General features: G+C 48.0%; 1 protein-coding gene across 3 annotated transcripts in view; it reads left to right on the forward strand.

Annotated features, from left to right (window-relative positions):
* GTF2IRD1 (GTF2I repeat domain containing 1) overlaps positions 1-24,674 on the forward strand; it is a 106,515-nt gene that overhangs the window by 35,020 nt on the left and 46,821 nt on the right. For all 3 annotated transcript variants that reach the window (XM_060268566.2, XM_060268568.2, XM_088658251.1), the window contains 6 exons: positions 12,081-12,209; positions 15,905-16,046; positions 19,481-19,627; positions 19,890-20,073; positions 21,853-22,163; positions 23,572-23,661. In XM_060268566.2, the coding sequence (XP_060124549.2) occupies positions 12,087-12,209; positions 15,905-16,046; positions 19,481-19,627; positions 19,890-20,073; positions 21,853-22,163; positions 23,572-23,661 (997 nt within the window). In that variant the 5' untranslated portion in view covers positions 12,081-12,086. The remainder of the gene's footprint in view (positions 1-12,080; positions 12,210-15,904; positions 16,047-19,480; positions 19,628-19,889; positions 20,074-21,852; positions 22,164-23,571; positions 23,662-24,674) is intronic.

Genomic DNA, 24,674 nt, shown 5'->3' on the forward strand with positions numbered 1-24,674 from the left:
AGAAGTCCTGTCCTCTATTGAGTCTGGCAACCCTACATTTAAAGTGCTCTGATGCCACTTGAAAGAGTCATGGCTTCCCCCAAAGAATCCTGGGAAATGTAGTTTGTGAAGAGTGCAAAAAGGTGTCAGGAGACACACACACACACACACACACACACACGTTCCCCTCACAGAGCGACAACCTCCAGAGTTCCCTGTGAGGAGGGATTGATAGTTAAACCACGCTGGGAATTGTAGCCCTTTGAAGGAATGGGGCGCACGTGTGTGTTTCCTAACACCTGCAACAAACTACACCTCCCAGGATTCTTTGGGGTAAAGCCATGATGGTTTAAAGCGGTATGATGATGCTTTAAGTGTATATAATGAAGACAGAGGAGGCCTTAATAAGCACGCAACCTCTGCAGCTGACTAGTCGTCGGTTTATATAACCACCTTCAATGGGTGGCTGAGAGGTTTTTCCCTCTTTCCGTGTGTGCTCATTTCAAAATGGTGGCTGCTCTGTGGGTTTCTCCCCCCCTCCCACCGCAGTCACTCAGCAAGCCTGAAGTGAAGGTCAAATCCTGGCCTGCTTGTAATCAATAGGAGCTTTGTTACTGACTCTGGGGTTGGAGCAGTGTGTGTGAGTGTGTGTGTGGAGATTAATCTTTAATTGCTTCTTGGCTGAACTTCAAACAGGGTGGATTTTTTTTTTTGTAATAAGATTTTCCATTGTGCCCAGAGTTGCTGGCGGATATAGGTCACTTTTTCCCAGCTTTTTGTCAAAGTTGCCGTTTTCCCCCTTCCCTCTGTGTTAAAAACAAAGAGCGACACACACCCACACACACACACCCCACACACCCTGCTGAAACTTCGGATTGAGCCTTTTTTGGTTTATAAAGACCACAGTGACTTAAAACATGTGCTGGAATCTCCGTGTTTCCCTCACCTGACGGATCTTTCCCCCTGGCTTATTTTGCTTTAAAGGCCATGTGGGACCAATTATTTATTTCCTGCAGAAACGCATGTTAAGATGGCCAGGAGCTGCTTTGAGTTAGTGTAAAAAGAGCCTCGGTTTCCAAGGATTCGGAAATTCTAGTGCATAAAAGAGCGCTTTTCTTTCTTTTTAATGTGTAGTCAATAAACATTGATTCAGTTTGAATGGGAGCGTTTGAAGATCCCGACTCTTTTTTTAAAGGAAGGGAGAAGAAACTGGATTCCGAGTTTGAGATGGAATCTTGGTAACAGAACAGCTTTTATAAATATGTGCCCTCTGTTTGCTAATCGTAAATATTTATTAGTCAATATTCTCATGTCTGGTGCAGGGATGATAATATAAACCAAGGGGGGAATTGTTGCCTAAGAATCCCAATATGTCTCTTCCTTTTCTCTTCGTCTTGTTAATCGCCCTGCGATCTTCAGAGGTACCGTGTTTCCCCCTTTTTAAGACACCGTCTTATAACTTTTTTTCCTCAAAAAAAAAACACGGTGTCTTATTTTCAGGGGATGTCTTAAGGCTTGGTGCTCTAGTGGTCAGTGCAATCACACATGACACTTTCTGGCACATGCAGTTGGAGATACAGATCAGCTGTAGTGCAGAAATCAGCTGTTCCTGGTTCTGCTGTAGCGCGCGCCTAGCGAAGTCAGCCCTGAGAAGGGAAAATGGCATTTAAAAACGCCGTTTGAAGTGATTTCAGCCTGCCTCCCCGCCGCCCGGAACCGGCTGCTGCAGCGCGGAGCACTCAACAGCGCCGGGTGGAGCGCCCAGCAGCGCCCGGGTGGAGCGCCCAGCAGCGCGGATGGAGCGCTCAGCAGCACCAGGAGGAGCGTCCCACCGTGCTGGGCGGCGGGGTGGCAGGCCTCCTTGGCAGGGCCAGGAAGAGACGAGGCCGCTGGCTCGGGCGCTCCTGAGTCCTGCATTGTTATGGCAGAGCAGGAGAGGCTTGCAACAGGCTCATAGAATCTTAGAGTTGGAAGAGACCACAAGGGCCATCCAGTCCAACCCCCTGCCAAGCAGGAAACACCATCAAAGCATTCTTGGCATATGCCTGTCAAGCCTCCGCTTATAGACCTCCAAAGAAGGAGACTCCGCCACACTCCTTGGCAGCAAATTCCACTGTCGAACAGCTCTTACTGTCAGGCAGTTCTTCCTAATGTTTAGGTGGAATCTTCTTTCTTGTAGCTTGAATCCATTGCTCCGTGTCCGCTTCTCTGGAGCAGCAGAAAACAACTTTTAACCCTCTTCTATATGACATCATTTTATATATTTGAACATGGCTATCATATCACCCCTTAACCTTCTCTTCTCCAGGCTAAACATGCCCAGCTCCCTAAGCCGTTCCTCATAAGGCATCGTTTCCAGGCCTTTGCTCCACCTACTCTGACAAGCGCATTGCATGTTCTGAATTTCATGCTGATCCCAGGGACTGGGAAAGGAAGAAGTGAAGTTTCGCAGGGGGGGACCAGGTCTGACTGTTGGAAGACTGAGGACTTTTGTTAAACTATGGACCCCCACTTTTGCAGGCACTGGGAAAATTCAAGGAGGGTACAACTTATCTTGATGGCTGGGGCATGTGCTTCCACAATCAGAGGCAGTATCCTTCTGAATTCCAGTTGCTGGAACCCAGAGGAGGGAGAGAGTAATTTTGCACTCAGGTCTTCGCTGTAAGCTTCTCAGAGGCAACCGGTTAGCCACTGTGAGAACAGGATGCTGGATTAATCATGGCCCACTGGCCTGTCATGGACTGGCTGGATGCAGAGGACTGGTGGGAGAAACCAGCTGGGGAACCCCCAAAGGAAGAAGGCTCAGCGCACGGGGAGTGGTGGTGGGACGACAATGAGGAGTCAGAGGGAGAAAAGGGAGAAGACTAGGAGGAGGTGGCATCTGAAGCTGAAGGGGGAACAGGGTTCAGTGAGCGGGAAGAGGCTGGGGCAAAGAGCAGTCCATAATCAGAGGTAGAAGCGAAGGCTGGAGAGGAAGGGGCCGAAGAGGCAAAGATGAAGCAGGCTGCTGAAGAAGCCAGGGAGTCTCCCCTTCCTGCTGCGACCAGCTTCCCTCCCTCTGGTGTGACAGAACCAGAAGAGGTATGAAGAGGGAGGAGCGAAGATAGACAAGCCGAAGAAGTCTCAGGTTGCAAGGAAAGGACCAGAGGGAGGAGGCAAGACCTACTGGGAAGAGTTGCTTTGCTCGCTAGGCCTGAGCTGTTTGGTTTCTTCGGATAAAGCGTTAACTTCACTGATGCCTTGTGGGTTTTTACTGACCTGCTCCCAAGTCCTGTGTTGACATTGCCTGATCCAGGAGGTTCTTCTTATGCTAAGAAATGAGCTGAGGGTTATCTGGGAGATAAAATTGCTGTTCTAAAGGAAAGAACCCAACTTTGAGAAGGGACCAGTTGATAGAGCATCTGGCAGAGCGTCCCACATTTAATTCCCTGCAGCTTGAGTTGGGCTGAGAGAGAGCCCTGTCCAAACTCCTGGTGAGCTGCTGCCTGCCAGTGTAGGAAATACTGAGTGAGCCAATGGCCTGAAGCTAAAGAAGCTTATTCTACCCATTCCTGTTTTCCGTACTGCCACCTAAACCTACTGCCCGTTTTTCAAGTTTTCCTTCAGAAACCTGGGAGCTAAAACCTTGGCTTTAATTTGAAATGCTCAGGGTGATTCTCTGGAGATTGCCCTTTGGGTGTTGTAGGTAGGCGGCATAACCATACCAGGAGGTGATCGCAGGCCCGTAGATAATTCCTGGGGTCCTGCAAAATAGGTACACCGTCTGTTTGCATTTCTAGACCTTCTATAGCTTCCTTCAGCAAGCTGAGAAGCTGTGCAAAGCTGCACTGAACGGGAAACACGGCATCTGCAGAAGTTTGGTTCAAAGGACGTGCAAACCAGGGGAACTCCCATGGAAGCTTCCGTCAGCTCATAAAACGGGAGTGATGCAACTGTATTGGGTTAATGGGCCCAAGAGCCTGTTATGGTTTTGTTGTGCAACAGGAGAGAGAGGTGGTTAAAAGCGATTGGAAACACAATATTTGTGTAGTCCGAAATCTCCTGGAGAGCTTCTGCCAGCCAGTGTAGGCATTATTACTGAGCTGGGTGGGTGCAGTGTCCTGACTCGGCACCAGGCAGTTTCCTGTGCTCTGAGAGGGCTGAGGGAAAGCGAAATGGATTCCCCCCCCAAAAAATAGTGGTCCCTGCTGTGGTCAGCTCTCCTCTTTCCATTTCAGTTCTTGCCTTGCTGCCTTGTTCACCTGAAGAGTTGATTTCTTCAGTGAGCTAAAAGCTATTGGCAGTCAAGATGAGCACCAAATGGAGCAGAAATGTTGGGCCAGAGCAAAGCTCTCTGTCACTGATGTTGACAATGAGTTGGGCAGAGCTTTAGAAGTAATGTGATCCAACCTTTCCTGATCAGGCACGCCATCCCGGATGCATAATTCCCATCCTCCCCGACTGTTCTGTCCTCACTGGGCACCTGAACAACCAGAGGGCTCGCCAGCACCAATGCTTAGCTGCCAAGTATCCCGTTTTTCGCGGGAAACCCCCGGATTTTAATCCGTTTCCCGCTGTTCTCCCGAATGGAGAAAAATCCCGGAAATCCCCCGGATTTCCTACCTGCCACGGAGCTTCCATTTTGGGTGCTGCTCTGACCATGTGTGGGCACCGGAAATAGGGCAGAGCGGCACCGGAAGTCTCTTCTATGTGTGCCTGGTGGCCATCACCAAGATGGCCACCGCCATGCGGCCACCACCAAGATGGTCACTGGGCATGTGTAGAAGTGACTTCTGGTGCCACTCTGCCCTATTTCCGGTGCCCACACATGGTCAGAGCGGCCCCAGAAGTTGCTTCTACGCAACGTCCAGTGCCGCGCCGCTGCTGATCCTGCATTTTTCAGCGGGAGACTTGGCAGGTATGCACCAATGCCAATGTGGGCAGCAACCAAAGCAGCATCCAGGGCCGGTCAGAGTCTAAGCAAGCAGGATGCTCAGAAAAGGGTCAGGCAGGGGCAGAGGAAGGGGGTGCGGTGGGGGCGGGCCGCCCCGGGTGTCACCACTGTGGGGGGTGACAAAATGCCGGGCGGCACTCACCACAGGGCCTGCAGCGCGCCCGAGCCACATGTCTCTCCTGGGAGTGATGTGGTCGCTTAGGCGCCCGCAGGCTCCGCGCTGCTCAAAGGGTCCGCCTGCTGCCTCCTCCTCAGCTGAGTGGGAGGAGGCAGGTGGACTCCTCGGTGGCCCCACAGAGCATCCTGCCCCGGCTGTCCCTGCCCCTGGGCACAGGGCACATGCACCGCCCCAGTAGCCTGATCGGCTTTCTCCGCCGCTGAGGTCAGGCAACAGGCAAAGCCCAGTTTTTAAAATTTTTTCCCAGTCTTTTGGAGCTGATCAACCCCTTTCTCTCCACTGCTTCTGAATTCATCAGGCATTGCCCCGCATCCTTTTGGAGCCCAGGTTCTCCATCATAAGGACTAGAGACTTGCCGTTCTCAAAAGTTAATAAAGACCTGGTAAAGCACTTGGAGACATTGCAGAATAAAGCCGAACTTTCTCCCAAGGAAGGCAAATACTCCTCTTGTTGTGCTCCCCATGTCCCGAACGCACCCTCAACCCGCCCCCTCCTCCTTCCACTTCCATATGCTTCCTCTTCTCTCGCTCTTCCGCTGGCTTCCCCGGATATCTGTCTGCAACTGTCAAAAACCAGGTCACGTTGCTTTCTCTGCATTCCAGAATCACTCCTGTAGCCTTTGGCTGTGAAAGAAGGGGCCACCAGAACAGGACAGTGGTGAAGGATTTTGCTCACCGAATCGGCAAAAATCCATTTGCTTCATGATGGCACCTTGCACAGTCTTCTCCAGAGTCAAGACCATTGTCCTGGCCTGCCCAGTGCTGTTTGCATTGACTTGCAGCAAATCTGCAGGGTCTCAGGCAGAGAAAAGTGGTTCCCAGCTCCATCTAGAGAGCAAATTTCCAGGTTTTCAGGCAGGAGTCCTGCCAAAGGCTGAACCTGCATTCCTTTTCCTGCTCAGTGGCTACTAACTCTGATGGCCTCAGAAGCAAGCCTTCCTCCTTCAGCATAAATTGCTAGTCCTCATCTTTTGCTGAAACTCAGCCTAAATAGGGTGAACAGTGCATTTTCTCTCCCCCGCTCTGCCTTATCTTATTATAGATTTATTGCATCTGTACCCCACCTTTTCCTCTAAGGAGCTCGAGGCGAATGTCAGTTGCTGGAAACCGCAGGAGGGGAGAACGTTGTTGCTGTCAAATCCTGCTTTCCCATAGGTGCGTCTGGTTGGCCTCTGTGAGAACAGGATGCTGGACTCGATGAGCCCCTGGCCTGATCCAGCAGGGTTGACTTATGTTCTCTACTGCTGAGCTGCAGCCTTCACTAAGGAATCTTCCTTATGCTGAGCCAGGCTGCTGAGTCTCTCTCTCTCTCTCTCTCTTGCAAAGATGGGAAAGCAAGCATGTATATATAAATTTATTCATTTGGTTTTTTCAGATTAAAATTTTACAAAATAAAAAAAATCCTTCCAGTACCCTGTTTCTCATATTTTAAGACATACCCATAAAATAAGCCATAGCAGGATTTTTAAGCATTCAAGGAATATAAGCCATACCCCGAAAATAAGACATAGTGATAGGCGCAGCAGCAATGCCGGCCGCGGCAGGAGGAGGAGGAAAAAAATAAGACATCCCTTGAAAATAAGCCATAGTGTGTTTTTTGAGGAAAAAAATAAATATAAGACGTGTCTTATAATATGAGAAACACGGTAGCACCTTAGAGACCAACTAAGTTTGTCATAGGCACACGAAAGCTCGTACCTATGACAAACTTAGTTGGTCTCTAAGGTGCTACTGGAAAGATTTTTTTTAATTTTGTTTTGACTGCGTCAGACCAACACGGCTACCTACCTGTAACTACAATTTTACAGTCACATATTCAACATACAACATAAAAAACAAGATTCCAAGAAATCTCTCGGACTTCCCTCCTCCCCGTTGTGGGTCCTATTGCTAATCATTTCCTCCTGCGTCTTTTATAATAATCCAAATCTTTTACCTCTCCGTTGGTTTCTCTTCAGATCGTATAAATCTTTCGCCTTTTTCCTATGATAAACTTAGCTCTTTCTTGTTCCACCTCTACGATTCTCATACCCTCCAACATTTATCTGATGAAAATAGGGATGTCCAATTCTAAGGTTGCCATAGGTCCTCTTTTTCCAGGACAGGTACATTCTTTCATGGGTAGAGTCGTGATAGTGATCCATAGTTAAAAGCAGAAGTTGGCATATGTGCCCTCTTTTTTGCTCTTTAAAAATATGGCAACCCTGTTAGACTATTCCATATTAATAATAATAATTTTCTTATTTATTCCCCTGCCTGGGTTGTCCCAGCCACTCTGGACAGCTTCCAACATACATAAAAACATAATGAAACATTAAACATTTTAAAAGTTCCTATGCAGGGCTGCCTTCAGGTGTCTTTTAAAGGTTGCATAGTTACTTATCTCCTTGGCTTGGGGGGTCGCATTACTCCATACCCTTCAACATTTATCTGATGATAATAGGGATGTCCTAAGCAAAAGTGGGAAATTCAAGGTTTAAATCAGACACCAGGATGGCTTCTGTAAATCTGGGACTGTCCTTGGAAAATAGGGACACTTTGAGGGTCTGGATTCTATGTCTAGATGGGACTTCGTATGTTCCTTGTGAGTGCGGCAGTTTTGCTCAGAGTCAATATCTGCATCCAAGCTTGCTCTTAGCAATTGCTCATTAGAAGAAAATATTTAATTATGATATTTTTTTTAAAGGCATTGGCCAACCCATTTAAAACGCCCCCCCCCCATCTCCTTCCTCATTTCTTTCCTCTGCCAGTCATGTTTTGCATCCATCCTTGCACGGTGGGGAGGAGGAGTTTGATCCCAGACCCCCACAGAGCCTGGAGGAATCTTTTTGTCTGCTTAGCAAATTGAGTTAAACCGAGCTGGCTTCATTCTTATTCTCCAGACAGGCGCTCCCAGACTCAGCAATTCCTCCTCCTCTCCTCCATTAGAGGTTTTCTGTCTCTGATCGCCTGCCCACCCCCGCAACTGTGAATGATGGCCATCTTCATTGCCACTCCCTTTTGGCAGTGGAGTTTGCTCCCACCAGGACCACATTCGGATACGATACCACTTTAAGCCCTCATGGCTTCCCCCCAAAGCATTCTGGGAGCTGTAGTTTGTATGGGTGACTAGAGTCCTTAGGAGACCCCTGTTTCCCTCACAGAGCTACAATTCCTAGAGGTCCCTCAGTAAAGAGAGGTTGGTTGTTAGACCATTCTGGGAATTGTAGCGCTGTGACGGGGAACACGCATCCATGGTGGGGGGACAGAGTTGTTGCAAAACGAGAGCCAGTGTGGTTCAGTGGTCAGAGTGTCAGGCTAGGACCTCGGGGGACCAGGGTTCAAATCCCCGCTCAGCCATGAAGCTCACTGGGCGACCTTGGACAAGTCACATTCTCTGACCCTAGCCTACCTCACAGGGTTGTTGAGGGGATAAAATGGGGATGGGGGCAGAACTGCGCCTGGGGTATAAGCATAACAAATAAACAAATAAATTTCACAGCTGTTGATGGAGCTTAGTAGCCCAAGGAGGTGGGAGGCAGGGGGATGAAAAGGTTTTCGACTGTGACATCATGTCAATATCATTTGTGGAGTCCTCCATCTTCGCCCAGGGATGCTCAGAAGATTTTGTAAAGCAAAACCAACCTGATTTGCACTGATTTTTAAATTTGAATTTTTGCATGGTTTTTGGTTGTATGTATGGTTGCTGAAAACCGCTCTGATTTTGTTTTGGGTGTTTTTTTTAAAATAAACAAAGCTATACGAGTAGTGGTATACAAAAAAAATTTAGATTGGGAAGCAGCTCTCCTGAGGTCTCTGAATTTTGAGATTCAGTTTTTGGCACGCCCAAAATATTTCTTAATGATAAAATTGTGTTCAGAAATACGTATTTTTAAGGTAAGGTACAGTCTTTTTTAGAAAAAGAAATCACAAGTGGATGGGGAAACAGATGGAATGGACTTATGAATGAACACACAGAAAACTGATACGGTCCGGAAATAGACTGACCCATCCACCCCAATTCTATTCTAGTCATTCCTCCCCCCCCCTTCCCCGCCCCATCCTTCTGCTTTTTGTCATAGCAGCCCTCCACCCACAGACTGCAGCGGTGTAACTGAGACACAGTCTTCTTCTTTTCTCACTGGCTCCCTGAGAGCCAGGCCAAGGAAACTACAGAATCCTGTTTGCAGAAAGAAGCTGGAGAAGTGAGGCAGGGTTTCGGGTTTTTTTAAAAAGAAAACCCCCACCACTCAATGTTACTGTGCAAAAATCGTTTACAGCAGGAGGCAGGTGTTTGGGACGTGAAACAGTTGCAGGAAGACAGTGATGGGTGAGGAATAATAGGATCCAAGCGTTGTCAAACAGTTGTCAAAATCCAAATGTGTAGGGTAAGGGTTGCCAGACCCCCAAGTTTCCAGGTTGGCCTGGCCCTCTCCAGGTGGCAGGAGGAGGAGGAGGGCAGGAATCACCAGGTGAGCAAGAGTGGCGTTAAATGTGTTTATTTTTTATCATAAAAACTAAGCGCACAGCTTGCAAGCAACTGCAAATGATTGCATAGACTCTCCAGGTGGATGAGGGTGGCGATCCTGGCTCCCTCCGCTCCCTCCAGCCTTGCTCCCAATTAACCTCCATCTCCAGGAATAAGTGGTGGGAGGGAGTACAAAGGAAGAATTACCAGAGCCAACCCCCGTGACATCAGCGGGGCCATCACTAAGTTACAGGTTTGAGCCCTGAAATTGCAGGATCAGGGATGCTCCTGACCAATGTTAGAAACTCAGCTATATAAGCTAATCGCCAAACGCCACCTTAAACCTAGGTGACAGTCGCCACAACGGAATGCCTAGGCACCATTTTTTTTACAATGAAATTAATATTATATATATATATATATATATATATATATATATATATATATATAATAAACAAATAATACACTGGTTTATATTTCAAAGGGGGGGAATCTCCATGTGGTTTAAAGCACATTAAAACATCCAATAAAACAACCCAGAATAAAACAAATTCAAGCTTCAAGGAAAATTTTTCAGATCCTTCTCTAAGTGACATTTTGCTTTCCCCATACAGTGGAACCTCAGAAACCGAACGCCTGTAGAATCAAACGTTTCGACTCCTGAACGATTGAAAACCAGAAGTGATTGTTCTGGTTTTCGGACGCCGAACGTCTGGCGTGGCTTCCGATTGGCTCCTGCAGCCAATCGGAAGCCGCACCTTGGAAGTCGAACGTTTTGGAAGTCGAATGGACTTCCAGAACGGATTCCGTTTGACTTCCAAGGTATGTCTGTATTTATTTAGTTACCTGCTTAATTTATAGAGCTGCCCCATAGCAGAAGCACTCTAGGAAGCCATGTGGTATAGTGGTTAGAGTGTCAGACCAGGACCTGGGAGAGCAGGGTTCAAATCCCCACTCAGTCCTGAAGCTCACTGGGTGTTCTTGGGCCAGTCAGCCTCTGAACCTCCCTCACAGGGTCGTTGTAGGGATTAACCGAGGAGGTGGGGTGAACCATGTACTCCTTGGAGAAAAAGGTGGGAGATGAAGGCAATAAATAAACTCTCCTGCTTGCCTGCTGAAAAATGCTGGAGGGGCCAGCTCGATGGAGATGCTCGTCACCAACGTGGCATCCAGAGATCTCCACAGGGTTGCAGTTGGACCAGTATCAGTTGCAAAATGCACCTGGCACATGGGGGAATTTCTAACGCTCCTCCTGACCTGGCAGCCCTTACGTAGGTGCATTCTGTGAACAGGAGGGTTCCCCATCAAACGTGAGAAGGTGCCATCTCTTCTACACCCACGTCTTTAGGAAGCTTCTCGGCAGGGCTTTCTACAACCGGGGAATGTTTTACATGGGACTGTGTTTAAAAAACAACCTGGAAACTGCAGTTTGGTTCAAAACACAGCCGCAAGACCCTTAGCGGGGACTTTCAGTCCTATAACTGCAGCGCTTGTAACCGGCTCCCAGTCGGTTTCCGGGCTCAGTGTAAAATTCTGGTTTTCACCTATAGAGCCTTAAACAGCTTAGGAGCTAAACAATTGTGTCTTAGATGACCTCAAGGCCATATTTAGATGCCCTGCTCTGAGTGCTCCCACCAAGTGACCGAGAGGGTCTTATTGCCGGTGTCTCCATTGTTATGGAATAGCTGCCCCAGAGAGGCTCACTTAGAATCATAGAATCTTAGAGTTGGAAGAGACCACGAGGGCCATCCAGTCCAACCCCCTGCCAAGCAGGAAACACCATCAAAGCATTCTTGACATATGGCCATCAAGCCTCCGCTTAAAGACCTCCAGAGGAGGAGACTCCACCACACTTCTTGGCAGCAAATTCCACTGTCGAACAGCTCTTACTGTCAGGAAGTTCTTCCTAATGTTTAGATGGAATCTTCTTTCTTGTAGTTTGAATCCATTGCTCCGTCTCCGCTTCTCTTTGAACGCGGCTATCATATCACCCCTTAACCTTCTCTTCTCCAGCCTAAACATACCCAGCTCGCTAAGCTGTTCCTCATAAGGCATCGTTTCCAGGCCTTTGACCATTTTGGTTGCCCTCCTCTGGACACGTTCCAGCTTGTCAGTATCCTTCTTGAACTGTGGTGCCCAGAACTGGACACAGTACTCCAGGTGAGGTCTGACCAGAGCGGAATACAGTGGTACTATTACTTCCCTTGATCTAGATGCTATACCTGGAACATTCCTTATGATCCTTTCAGTACCACACAAAGACAAATTTTATTTGAACAAGCTTGTGTTTTGAAACAAGTTCTAGGCTTGTGCCTTTCAAAGAAAACTGATGCTCTTGTGTACCATAGTTTTGAGCTGAATTGCCATGCGTCTTTATTCCGTTTCCATTGGAAGAAGAGTTTTATCTTGTTTTTCTTCTTCAAATGCTGTAATTGCTGGATTTTTAAAATATGGGATGGTGTAATTTACAAATTTTATCGAGGGGCGGCCATATAAATTTAAATAAATAACAATAACGGAGATCTCGTTCTTGTTGATTTCCAGGTGGCTATGGCACTGCTGGGAAAGCTCTCCGAGGGCCCTCCAAACCACTCCAGGTCTGACCAGTGGCACTTAGTCTTCTCTCAAAAAGATGAAGTCATCACCAGCTTAGTATCTGCCTTAGATTCTATGGTAAGCTTCTTCCTCTGCCTCTTCTCTGCACCCAAACTGTACGACGTTATAAAACATTAAAATGTGGATTCTTTGTGAAGGGGCTAGCAGAGATCTAGGTGAGGGCCAAACCACGCATGATTTGCAAACTTTAATGCGGTGGGAAGGTGTGTGTGTGCTCGAGACAAGACTTACGGAAGTCCCCGCTGGTATCTTGCTTCCTGTGGCATCGCTGCTCTGCTGCTTTTGCAATGGTCACTGACTCCCACAAGCAGTCCTCCCCAAACGTTTTGGGACTACAACTCCCATCATCCCTAGCTAATAGGACCAGTGGATGATGGGAATTGTAGTCCCAAAACATCTGGAGGGCCGAGTTTGGGGGTGCCTGCCACAGAGTGACAAGATGCTAGAACTCAGCGACATGTTGTAACACGCAGGGCAGATAAAAAAACCCAACTTCTTCAAACTAGCCTATAGTTAGACTGGTGATTGTTCTTTTTTAAAGCATTCAAGTTGGTGTCAAACAAATTTTTGGAGGAGGAGAAGGCAGCCAGGGGCTTATTGCTTTGCTTCCATGGACAGAGGCAGCAATGCTTCTGAATACCAGTTGCTGGAAACCGCAGGCGGGGAGAGGGCTTTTGTGTTCAAATCTTGCTTTCGGGTTTCCCGCAGGTTGGCCGCAGTGAGAAGAGGTTGCTGGACTAGATGGGCCATTGTCCTGGCCCAACAGGCTCATCTTAAGTTTTTATGACACACACAAAAATGCCCATTTCGTTGCACAATGATAATAAGATTCTAATACAGGTGAAACTCGGAAAATTAGAATATCGTCGAGAAGTGCATTTATTTCAGTAATGCAACTTATTATTTTTTATTTTTATTTTAATTTTTACAGATGCTTTCTTTTGGAAATTCCATAGTAATAAAACACATAGTTACAATAATACAAAAATAAACAAAAATAAACATTGCTATTACATTTCATTAATTACATTCCATTTATAATTGACCCGCTGAATGACAAATATTTACAACTACAACAAATAAAGGCTTGACATATCTTGCTTTGCATGTCATGCATCTATCTCATATATTGGTTTCACCTTTTAAGTTGCGTTACTGAAATAAATGCACTTTTCGACGATATTCTAATTTCCCGAGTTTCAAGTAAGTCGAGTTGAGGTGGAGGGAAGTCACACAGATGTGACCTTATGATTATTTCACATTTTCTGTATATTTTCATTTTTAAGTTTGGTTAACATATACTTATGTATAAGATAGTTTAAGAGTTGTGAAATTGTATATTTTTCTTTTCTTCTTTTTCATGAATATTTTTTTAAAAAAATTCTTTTTAAAAAAATATGCCCATTTCCTCTTGCCCACTATTTGCTGAGCTGCTGTGATGTGACTGAGGGGGAAGGATCAGTCCTGGAATGTTTCCTTGGGACCGGAAAGAAGACTATGAGCTGTGCTTGGGAACATGTCAGAGAGTGGACACGGCACTCCTGTTGCCTTATGCTGATATTATGGACAAACAGCTTTAGGGATGATTTGGGCTCTGAAGTGAAAATCGCTTCCTCGCATCCACAGCCAGAAGGGTTTTGAAGTCAGAATCTTTAAGAACACATATTGAGGTTTCTATTGACCTTTATGCTGGAATCTGCTGCTTGATCGTCCCTTGTGTTTTGCAAACTCCTGTGTGGGGTTTTCCACAACAAGACAGTGGTGGCTTTTATCTCTGTGACAAAGAAAATAATTTGCATGAATTCCTGCAAAAAAGGAAGAAGTAAGAGTCTTCTCCCCCTCTCTGCTTTTTGATGGCTTAAAATAAATGAATCCCACGATGAATCTTACATAAGTTTATTTTTTTCCCTTATACAAGATGTATGTGCCTGGCTACATCTCTGCATCAAAAGTGATCTTATTCTAACTACAAAATAGATCAGACAGGCAACAGTTTGTGTGTGTGTGTGTGTGTGTGTGTGTGTATTTGCTCACACATGTTTTCAAAATGCTGTAAATAAAAAGAGAAGCTCTTTAAATAAAAGCCCCATTCAGGGGGACACATTCAGACTACACATGCTTGAAACCGATTCGACTGAAATGGATTCCCCATACACTGTTCTCACCCCCTGAAACTGTAGCTGTGTGGGAATTCTGTGATGGATTCGTTGGTTTGTAAGTCACAGGGGCAGAGACCTCTTCTGTTGTGGTTTGTAATGCACATGAAAAATGATGAGTGTGCGCGCTTACAATTTATTCACCATTTGATTGTAAAAAAACAAAAAACAAACAAAGTGGTTTAAAAATAAGATAAAACGATAAAATTATTGGTGGAAACAATTAACAACAGTTGAAAACATTCAAAAAAATTAAAGCCAGAAATAGACTAAAAGCAGATTGAAGAGTGCATCAATGGGTCCATCAACAGTCTACATATCTGGACAGGCTTGCCTAGGCGAAAATGTTTTTAGTGGGCACCCAAAAGAGTACAGTGAAGGCACATCAAGAGGCAGGGAGTTCCGTAGGGTAGGTGGTGCCACACTAAAATATTGGGTTCTTGCAAATGCAGAATGAGTATTATGGGGCATTTGTAACAGTGCTGGTTCTGCGGATCAAAGCAGTCGAGTGGGCCTGTATTGGGTAAAGTGATCTTGCAGACAAACTGGTTCCAAGTTGCTCAGCATTTTCTATACTAACTAGCTGGCCCTGCCACGCGTTGCCATGGCTAATCCCTGTGACTGCCACCACCCTGACGTATCTCGCCCCCTCCTCCCCCCACCCCCGGGTTTCCCCTGTGATTTCCCCCAACCTGGCCCGTCCCATGACGTATCATGCCCCCTCTTCCACCCACCCCTGGGTCATCCCTGTGACTGGTCCCACTGTGTCCTGACCTATCCCCTCCCCCCCCCAACCCCCACCCAGGCGAGTCAGTACCCCCATTCGGCCTAGTCTGTAAAGACTTCGGCCTAGTATGTAAACGGCAGCTGAGGTGCTGTTGAGAGGAAAGGTTTTATAGGTGCAGTACCAGTGTAGCTGCCACTAGAAGGCGCTGCTTTGCAACCTGTTTCTTTTCCCAGCATGCACTTTTGGCTGAGTGGTGCATTCTGGAACGGGTTTTGGGGGGGTTTCACCTGGCGGAAGTGTGGCATCTGTCTTTGAAAACCTTATAAGAGCCTTCGGACATTCGCTTTGGACGTTGTGTTCAAATTTGAACGGAATCGGTGAAGCGGTTTCTGAGAAAAGTGGATAGTAACCCACATGCCCAGTTTACATGTTTGTATGTATATGGATAGTAACACTTTGAACTTGACTTGTTAGGAAATTGGCAACCAGTATGGGTCTCTCTGCAGTGTGGGTCTCTCAGTTATATGCTGACAGTACCTCACTCACATCAGCAATCGTGCTGTAGCATTCTGCACCAACCTCTACTTCCAGAAACTAATTGGCAGCTGCACTCAGGCCAGAATTGGTGTTAGGTCATACCTGCAACCAGTAAATCTCCTGTGTAGAATGCTTTTGCAGCAGTCCAGAAGGAGATTTCCTGGTACTGGTATGGCAATCTCTTAAGATATTTCCACATGCTGTTTTATTACACTCACAATGCTAAGCCGCCTTGGAGCTCCCCTTGTGTCAGAACGACGAGACAGAAACATGTAGACTACATAATGCTTAAATTCAAACGACCCTGGTTCTCTCCTCTCTTTCTTTCGCAGTGTTCAGCACTTTCTAAACTCAACGCTGAGGTTGCCTGCATCGCGGTCCACGATGAAAACACCTTTGTCGTCGGGACAGAAAAAGGGAGGATCTTCATGAACACGAGGAAGGAGGTCCAAGCAGATTTCAAGAAGTTCTGCAGTAGGTATTGGGTTGTCCTGCGTCTGGCAAGAATGGGGCGAGATCAGATCCTGCTGCCTGCATATACCTTATGCTGGGTTTTGAAACCTTGGGTAGAACTGGATAGGATGGTTGCAGAGCCGCATTGTTCAGTCTTGGGCAGAAGCGGAGCTACCTGCTCCAACACCCTCCTGCTGCCCGTGCAGTGAGCATCATGGGGGGCGATGCTAGCCCCCCGCATGGTGAATGCCCAAGGGGCGAGGCGAGTGGGGGCGGCGGCGATGTCCCCACCTGGGATGGCACCCAGGGCGGCCCACACACCCCTTCCTCCACCAGTGGTCTTGGGCCTGCGCCAATCTTGTAGAAGAGGGGCAGGCAGATGTGAAGCTTTCAGGACACGTTTGTTCCTACTACATCATATAAACATATAAAGGCCACTGGTCAGGCCACTGGTCCATCTAGTCTGGCACCCTATTCTCACAGTGGCTGACCGGACTCCCCCCAAGAAGCCTGTTAGTGGAAACTGAGTGTGTTTCAGCTGTCGTTCAGTGTTAGAGCATCAGCTTTTCATGGAGGTTCAATTCTTAGCATCTCCTGATAGGGCTGGGAATATCCTGGAGAATGAAAGAGCTTTCATGCTAGCTCATCTAAATGCATCCCACCCCCTTGTCTGTACTGTTTGGAAGGTTTCAGAAAATCCCCTTCCAGAACAGATTCTGTTCCTGTAATAAGAAAACACAAGATACAATTGTTGTTGTCTAGTCGTTTAGTCGTGTCCAACTCTTCGTGACCCCATGGACCAGAGCACACCAGGCACTCCTGTCTTCCACTGCCTCCCGCAGTTTGGTCAAACTCATGTTCGTAGCTTCGAGAACACTGTCCAACCATCTTGTCCTCTGACGTCCCCTTCTCCTAGTGCCCTCAATCTTTCCCAACATCAAGGTCTTTCCCAGGGAGTCTTCTCTTCTCATGAGGTGGCCAAAGTATTGGAGCCTCAGCTTCAGGATCTGTCCTTCCAGTGAGCACTCAGGGCTGATTTCCTTCAGAATGGATAGGTTTGATCTTCTTGCAGTCCATGGGACTCTCAAGAGTCTCCTCCAGCACCAGAATTCAAAAACATCAATTCTTCAGCAATCAGCCTTCTTTATGGTCCAGCTCTCACTTCCATACATCACTACTGGGAAAACCAAAGCTTTAACTATACGGACCTTTGTCAAGATACAATACATTACATAATTTTGGATTGCCCTATTCTTGACAACCATCGCAGAGATCTCCTAGTTGTCTCCCTTACAGCGAAAAATATCGATTTGCAAAGGGCCTGTAATCCAATATTTGTTGAGGGACAATACTCCCGAAACTACCAAGATTGTTTCAGGGTACTTACCCGAGATCTTTAAAGCTAAATCTAAAGTTGGCTGGTTTATTCAATGGTGGTTATCTAGTCTTTTATATATTGCATGTGTTTGGATTATCAATGTATTTGAATGACTTTGTTTGAGTTTATGATTTTACTGTTTTAACTTATGCCAATAAAGGCTAGTTATAAGTTACAAGAATGAAAGAGAAGAAAGATGGTGGCTTTGAGATTTTTGTGAATTTTAATTTAATATAATATTGTGTGTGTGTGTGTGCTTCCAGCCCCCCTCGTGGGGCAATGCTATGATTTGCCCGAATGCGCCAGCCTCCGCTGTGTATGACCGAGCCTCCACTCAGTTGTGATTACAGAATCCTGGCATTGTAAGAGTTAGAAGGGACCCCGAGGGTCATCTAGTCCAACCCCCTGCATTGCAGGAATCTTTTGCCCAAAGTGGGGCTCAAACCCACAACCCTGAGATTAAGAGCCTCACGCTTTTCTGACTGAGCTCTGCTTGGGTTTGATTTGCAGGGTGCTCAGAGAGCGGTCAGGTAGGCAAGCGCTTCCGAGTTGGGCTTTTTCTGCGGGACAAAGTGCCTTAAAGCCTTGTAAACAAAAACACACATGTTTGCTTAGTTATAATCCCGAGGTTTCTGATGTGCTAGGAAAACCAGGCGGGGGCCTGCGTGCTCAATGCTGGCAGAGAGTTTATGCTTAATCCCCTCAGTGGGACTGCTCAAGAACAGTTCATTCTCCGGCAAATATTAGCCTTGCTAGGCTGTCAAGGTCAATGCTGGCTTGGATTATGTGCCGAGTCTGCACCAGCTGCGAATTTCGCCCAGAGTCTAATCCGTTTCTGAGCTTTCAGCATTAGCAAAGATTGTGGCCTTTCGCTTCGCTCCTGGTATGTGTTTTAGGCAGGCCAGAAGTGGAGCAAAGAGGCTGGATTTTGAGGGGCAGTTTGATTCTAGCAAGACTTCTTATCCATGCGTTTAAGAAATAAAATTCTTAAAAAACCTTTCCTTTAAAAATCTGCCTGATCTTGCCTTTTGCTTTTCGTCCTTATTTCTCTGCCCCATCCTTATAATAATTATAATAATAATTTATTATTTATACCCCGCCCATCTGGCTGGGTTTCCCCAGCCACTCTGGGCGGCTTCCAAACGAATATTAAAAACAGTACAGCATCAAACATTAAAACCCTCCCTAAACAGGGCCACCTTCAGTTGTCTTCTAAAAGTAAAATAGTTGCTTATTGCCTTGACATCTGCTGGGAGGGCGTTCCATAGGGCGGGTGCCACTACCGAGAAGGCCCTCTGCCTGGTTCCCTGTAACCTCACTTCTCGCAATGAGGGAACCGCCAGAAGGCCCTCGGTGCTGGATCTCAATGTCCGGGCTGAATGATGGGGGTGGAGATGCTCCTTCAGGTATACTGGACTGAGGCCATTTAGGGCTTTAAGGGTCAGCACCAACACTTTGAATTGTGCTCGGAAACGTACTGGGAGCCATTGTAGATCTCTCAGGACCGGTGTTATGTGGTCCCGGCGGCCACTCCCAGTCACCAGTCTAGCTGCCGCAATCTGGATTAGGGGAAGGACTGTGTCAGGGGCTCACTGGATGAGGAAGAGTGGTGGGAGCCCCCAGCCCAAAAGCCCCCCCCGGGAGGACACAGAAGAAGACAACTTGAAGGATTCAGAGAGAGAGGTTGGGGAAAGGGTGGGGCTAGTGGTCAGTTTCAGCAACATCTCAGATGAACTGAAGGACTCTACTGTGTTGTCATTTTCTGTTAATAAAAAGCTAATTGCATTCCCCGCCTCCTGTGCTTCCCTGCCCTGTGGTTGACCTGGGCAAAGCTTGACAGCTCCTTGATAGACAGCTCCTTGATAGACTGTGGCTCAGTGGCAGAGGATCTGCCTTTGATGCCAACAGTTCAATCCCTGATGTCTCCAGGTTAGGGTTATGGAGCAGAGTCCTTGAGGGGTGGGGCTTAGGAAGAAGGGGCAGGGCCTTAGATGGGGACTGCATTTGGTCTGAGATGCGGTGCTGGGTCCTAGCGCCCGCCTTCTGAATTTCCGCCTCTCCCTCTTCCTGTTGGCAGGAGTCCAACAGAGGAAAGAGCAGGATCTGGATGGCCAGAAGAAGCCCAAGGACTTTGGCCGGACCATTCCCCGGATCTCCCCGGATCAGGGATCGGATGTTTACCTTCTCAGGAAGATGGTGGAAGAAGTCTTTGACGTGCTTTACAGTAAGGAAGAGCTTGGGATCCAGTTCGGTTTGGGCTCAGTCTCTGCTGCCTTCTGCAGCTGGGTGTCTAGGTCATGTTGTCTTCTCTAATAGGAGCCGTAACGCCAAAACTTTCCCATATTTCCCAATTCTCCAACCAAACAGTGTTTGCATTTCTTGGTAACGGTGTGGCAAAGAGATGGGGCCCAGGATCACCTCGTGGCCCGGCTAAAATCTGAACTCTGTTTTTGATCTGTGTTTGTGATTCTTCCTTTTTGCCCCAGGCGAGGCCTTAGGGAAGAGCAGTGTGGTGCAACTCCCCTACGAGAAGTTCTTGAAAGAGCCTGGCTCTCTGATGGTTGCTGGGCTGCCCGACGGGCTCACCTTCAGGAGGCCCGCCGAGTACGATGCAAAATCTCTGATGGCCATCTTGGAGCACAGCCACAGCATGTGCTTCAGGCTCAAAAGGTAAGGGGTGTCCTCCCGTGTGCTCAGCTAATACTTTCAGGCCTCGAGAGTCGATCTGCATGAGGATAAAACAGGCTGTCCTCCCATGGCTGCCTTTGGACGCCACACTAAACTGTGGTTTGTTGCAACCTTGCATTTAAGCGCTAGCCTGGTAGGCATAAGTGAGCAGGAATTGCATGCAGGTAGTCAGTGTTAGAAACTTAGAAATATAAGCTAATCCCCAAAGGCCACCTTAAACCTAGGTTATGGCTGGTATCACGGATTATCTAGGTGCCTTTTTTGTTTTTGCAATGGCAGTTATTATTATTTATTTCATTTCTATACCGCTTTATACTTTAAAGAGAATTAAATCTCAAAGTGGTTTACAACACATTAAAACACCCAATAAAACAATGCAGAATAAAACAAATGCAAGCTTCAATATTTCAGATCTTTCTCGATGTGACATTTTTTATTTACCTACTTATATCCCCATATTTATTTATTGACCTACTTAATTTATAGAGCAGAAGCACAGTTGTACCTTGGTTCTCAAGCAGATTGCGTTCTGGGAGTCTGTTCGACTCCTGAAACTGTTCGGAAACCAAGGCGCGGCTTCCGATTGGCTGCAGGAGCATCCTGCAGCCAATCGGAAGCTACGCTGGACATTTGGCTTCCGCAAAGCATTCGAAAACAGGAACACTCACTTCCGGGTTTCGATTGTTCGGGAGCAAATTTGTTTGGGAGCCAAGGCGTTTCAGATCCAAGGTATGACTGTACTCTAGGAAGCCAGTGTGGTGTAGTGGTTAGAGTGTTGGACTGGGACCTGGGAAATCAAGGTTCAAATCTCCACTCACTCATGAAGCTCACTGGGTGATCTTGGGCCAGTCAGCCTCTGAACGTCCCTCACAGGGTTGTTGTAGGGATTAACCGAGGAGGGGAATGAACCATGTATACGCTTTGGAGAAAAAGGTGGGAGATAACCACAGTAAATAAGCTCTTCTGCTTACCTGCTCGAAAAAGCTGGAGGGGCTAGCTAGATGGAGATGTCCACCACTAACCTAGCCTCTGCGTGGTCACAATCGGACCCGCGCCAGTCGCAAAACACACCTTGTGCCTGGCTGATTTCTAACGCTGCAGGTGGTCAGTGGAGTTGAATGTGGGCGACTAAGAATAGCAGGCTGCTGGAGGAGGGATGGGGTTTTCCAAGAAGCCTCTCCTCCCCACATCTCACAGAAAGCATAGGACACGAGGAGAATAATCCTGTTCAGAATTCAGGGAAGCAGCGGGACAGGGAGGCAACTGCCCTCTCCATTTCTTTCTCCCCAGCAACTGGCAATAATAATAATAATAATAATAATAATAATAATAATAATAATAATAATAATATATTTATACCCCGCCCATCTGGCTGGGTTTCCCCAGCCACTCTGGGCGGCTTCCAATGAAACATTAAAATACAATAATCTATTAAACATTAAAAAGCTTCCCTAAACAGGGCTGCCTTCAGATGTCTCCTAAAAGTCTGGTAGTTGTTGTTCTCTTTGACATCTAGTGGGAGGGCGTTCCACAGGGCGGGTGCCACTACCGAGAAGGCCCTCTGCCTGGTTCCCTGTAACTTGGCTTCGCGCAGTAAAGGGAACCTCCAGAAGGCCCTCGGCACTGGACCTCAGTGTCCGGGCAGAACGATGGAGGTGGAGACGCTCCTTCAGCACTGCCTCCGACCCCAGTTCTACGACCCTCTTTGGAGTCCCCCCCCCCCCAATGTCATTTAGCTACAGTTTCCTCTCCTTTTCTCAGACCTCCTGAGGACTCCGGCTGGGACCCCAACCCTCCTGTCGAGGCGGGCGGCCCCATCCAAATGCCAAAGGGGAACCGAGAGCCAGGGCTGAACCACGTGCACGCTAAGCCGGCCAACCCAGAAGCTCTTCCTGCGGTCACTACGAACAGCTTCCTGTATGGGGTGTCGCTCCCTGCGCAGATCGCCATGGAAATAAAGCAGGAGGGTCCTGCCGGACGGCACGGGATGAGCATGGCCGGCGAGATGCTGAGGCCCCGGCTGTCAGGCGAAGCGAAGGTGCCCTCGCCACAGGAGTTCGGTGACTGCTGTGGTAATGGCCTTCATGTTTGCTGTCCGAGGCGTGGCTGGTTAAAAGCCTACGGAGAGGCCCTCAAATGCCTTGGATCGGGACTAAAACTGGGTGGGGAACCAGGAATCCTGTCCTGGTGGCTTTTCTAGCGTCACAACTGCAGCTGTGTCCCCCACGATGCCTGCAGAAGGCGCAGTAGCCACAGCTGAGTTGGTAGAGACTCTTAATCTCATGAGGTTTGAGCCTCACGTTGGGCGAAAGATTCCTGCCTTGCAGGGGGTTGGCCTAGATGACCCTTGGGGGTCCCTTCCAACTCTACAGTTCTATGGTTCTAGGTTGAGCTCCGTTCAGAGAACCCGGGAAAGCTCACTTCGGGGTTTGCAGCCAAGTAGTGCAACATAGGAAGCTGCCATATGTTGAGCCAGGCCTTGGGTCCATCTAGCTCAACATTGTCTACGCACTGACTGGCAGCAGCTCTCCAGGGTTTCAAACAGGTAGTCCCCTGCCTGGGGTTGCCCTCAAGGACTGAACCCAGGGCCTTCTGCCGCTGAGCCACAGCCCTTTCCAAACGGGGAGCTGAAATGGGGAGGTGGTCTGGAATGAGCTTCAGTTTCTCCTTCTAGCAGCAGGAAGGCAGATTCCCATGCTTTGGGGAGGGGGGGTCACACGACCCCTTGTGCAAATGGGCTTAGGGAGCTGGGTATGTTTAGCCTGGAGAAGAGAAGGTTAAGGGGTGATATGATAGCCATGTTCAAATATACAAAAGGATGTCATATAGAAGAGGGAGAAAGGTTGTTTTCTGCTGCTCCAGAGAAGCAGACACGGAGCAATGGATTCAAGCTACAAGAGAGAAGATTCCACCTAAACATTAGGAAGAACTTCCTGACAGTAAGAGGTGTTCGACAGTGGAATTTGCTGCCAAGGAGTGTGGTGGAGTCTCCTTCTTTGGAGGTCTTTAAGCGGAGGCTTGAGAGCCATCTGTCAGGAATGCTTTGATGGTGTTTCCTGCTTGGACTGGATGGCCCCTGTGGTCTCTTCCAACTCTGTGATTCTATGATTCTTTGAAATGCTGATAACTCCCCATATGACGGTGGTTGCTAATAGGCAAGAATCCCACGGCTCAGTTCAAATTAGATGTGAAATACTGCCTCCCAGGTCAAGGCACCCAATACTTGTTGGGGGGGGGGCGCAGATTCCCGGCAGCTGCCAGCGGATGCTGCATGCTGGCACACAGACCTGACTGAGCTGTAATAGCCTTAGCCAAAACTTGCATATCAGGTCAGGAGGGATGGAGTCCAGCTTTGTTTGCACCCAACACCTTTCCATTTGTCCTTGCCCTTTTGGATTCCCCCCCCCCAAAAAGAGAAAAACTCATCTTATTTATTTCTTCTTTTTTCTTTGCTTTGCTTTCGTTCCTTCCTGTGTCCAGGACAGAAATCTGCTCTCCCCGGCGGTCCGCTCATCCAGAACGTACACTCCTCCAAACGTATTCTGTTCTCCATAGTGCACGACAAATCAGGTACGCTTGCTGGCGCTTGCGAAATGGAAATGGGGTTTAGGAGTGTCGGCGTGTGGGCTTTAAATCACACACACACCCTTGCTTAGGAACCATAGAGCGAAAAGGGTATGACGTTTGGGCAGGCCCAGGTTATTGGCAGAAGCTAAACCTATTCCAGAACCATTAGAATGGCAGATTTAAGGCCTGGGGCATTCTTAAGTTTATTGTTCTTGGAATTTTATTTCTTAGAAGGGGCTGCCACCTCTGCTCGTGTTGCTTGCCAACCTGGACCACTCTGCTCCCTACCAAATTCCCCCCTGCCAACCCACTCCCCCTTTATACCTCACCCAACCCACCGTCCCCTCACGGTCCCTTCAGTGCCCCCCACCCCTATCCTCAGTGGTTAGAGCATCTGCTTTGCATGCAGAAGGTCCTTGGTTCAATCCCCAGCTGGACTCTTGCCTGAAACCCGGGAGAGCCACTGCCAGCCAGTGTAGATGTCAGGAGCGAGCCAGCTGTAAATCACACCATGCAAGTTGGAGTTAACCCTTTCTTGGCAAAAACACGGTCGACACAGGAGTCTCAGGCCTAATGAGCACAGCAACTCATCCCCGGTAGGTCTTCACTTCCCCACAGCTCTCTAAGTCCCCTCCTCTCCAGGGTTTCCCCGCTCCCCCAAGCAATCAGAGACTTTGTCTGAACATTGCCAACCCTCCATCCTTTTCATGCCTCTTCTGGTTCTGAGGGACCGGGGGGAGGGGAACTTGCCGCAGAAGGCGGGAGAGAGTCCCTGACTCATCTCTGCCTCTTGGCTTCTCTCTTCCAAACCTCCTTCTTCAGTTTCTGCCTCCGAGTCTGGACTGCTCTCTGCCACAGACTCTCCCAGCTCACGAAGCCCTGTTACCTCCTCAGCTTCCGACACCACCTCTTCCCAATCTTCTTCTTCTGACCACTCATCACTACTCCCCAGGCTCTCAGCCTTCTTTCCTTGGGGTTCCCCAGCTGGTTCCTCCTGCCGTTCCTCTGCGTCCATC

Source organism: Zootoca vivipara, chromosome 14, assembly GCF_965207765.1.
Source record: "Zootoca vivipara chromosome 14, rZooViv2.hap1.1, whole genome shotgun sequence".
Lineage (NCBI taxonomy): Eukaryota > Metazoa > Chordata > Lepidosauria > Squamata > Lacertidae > Zootoca > Zootoca vivipara.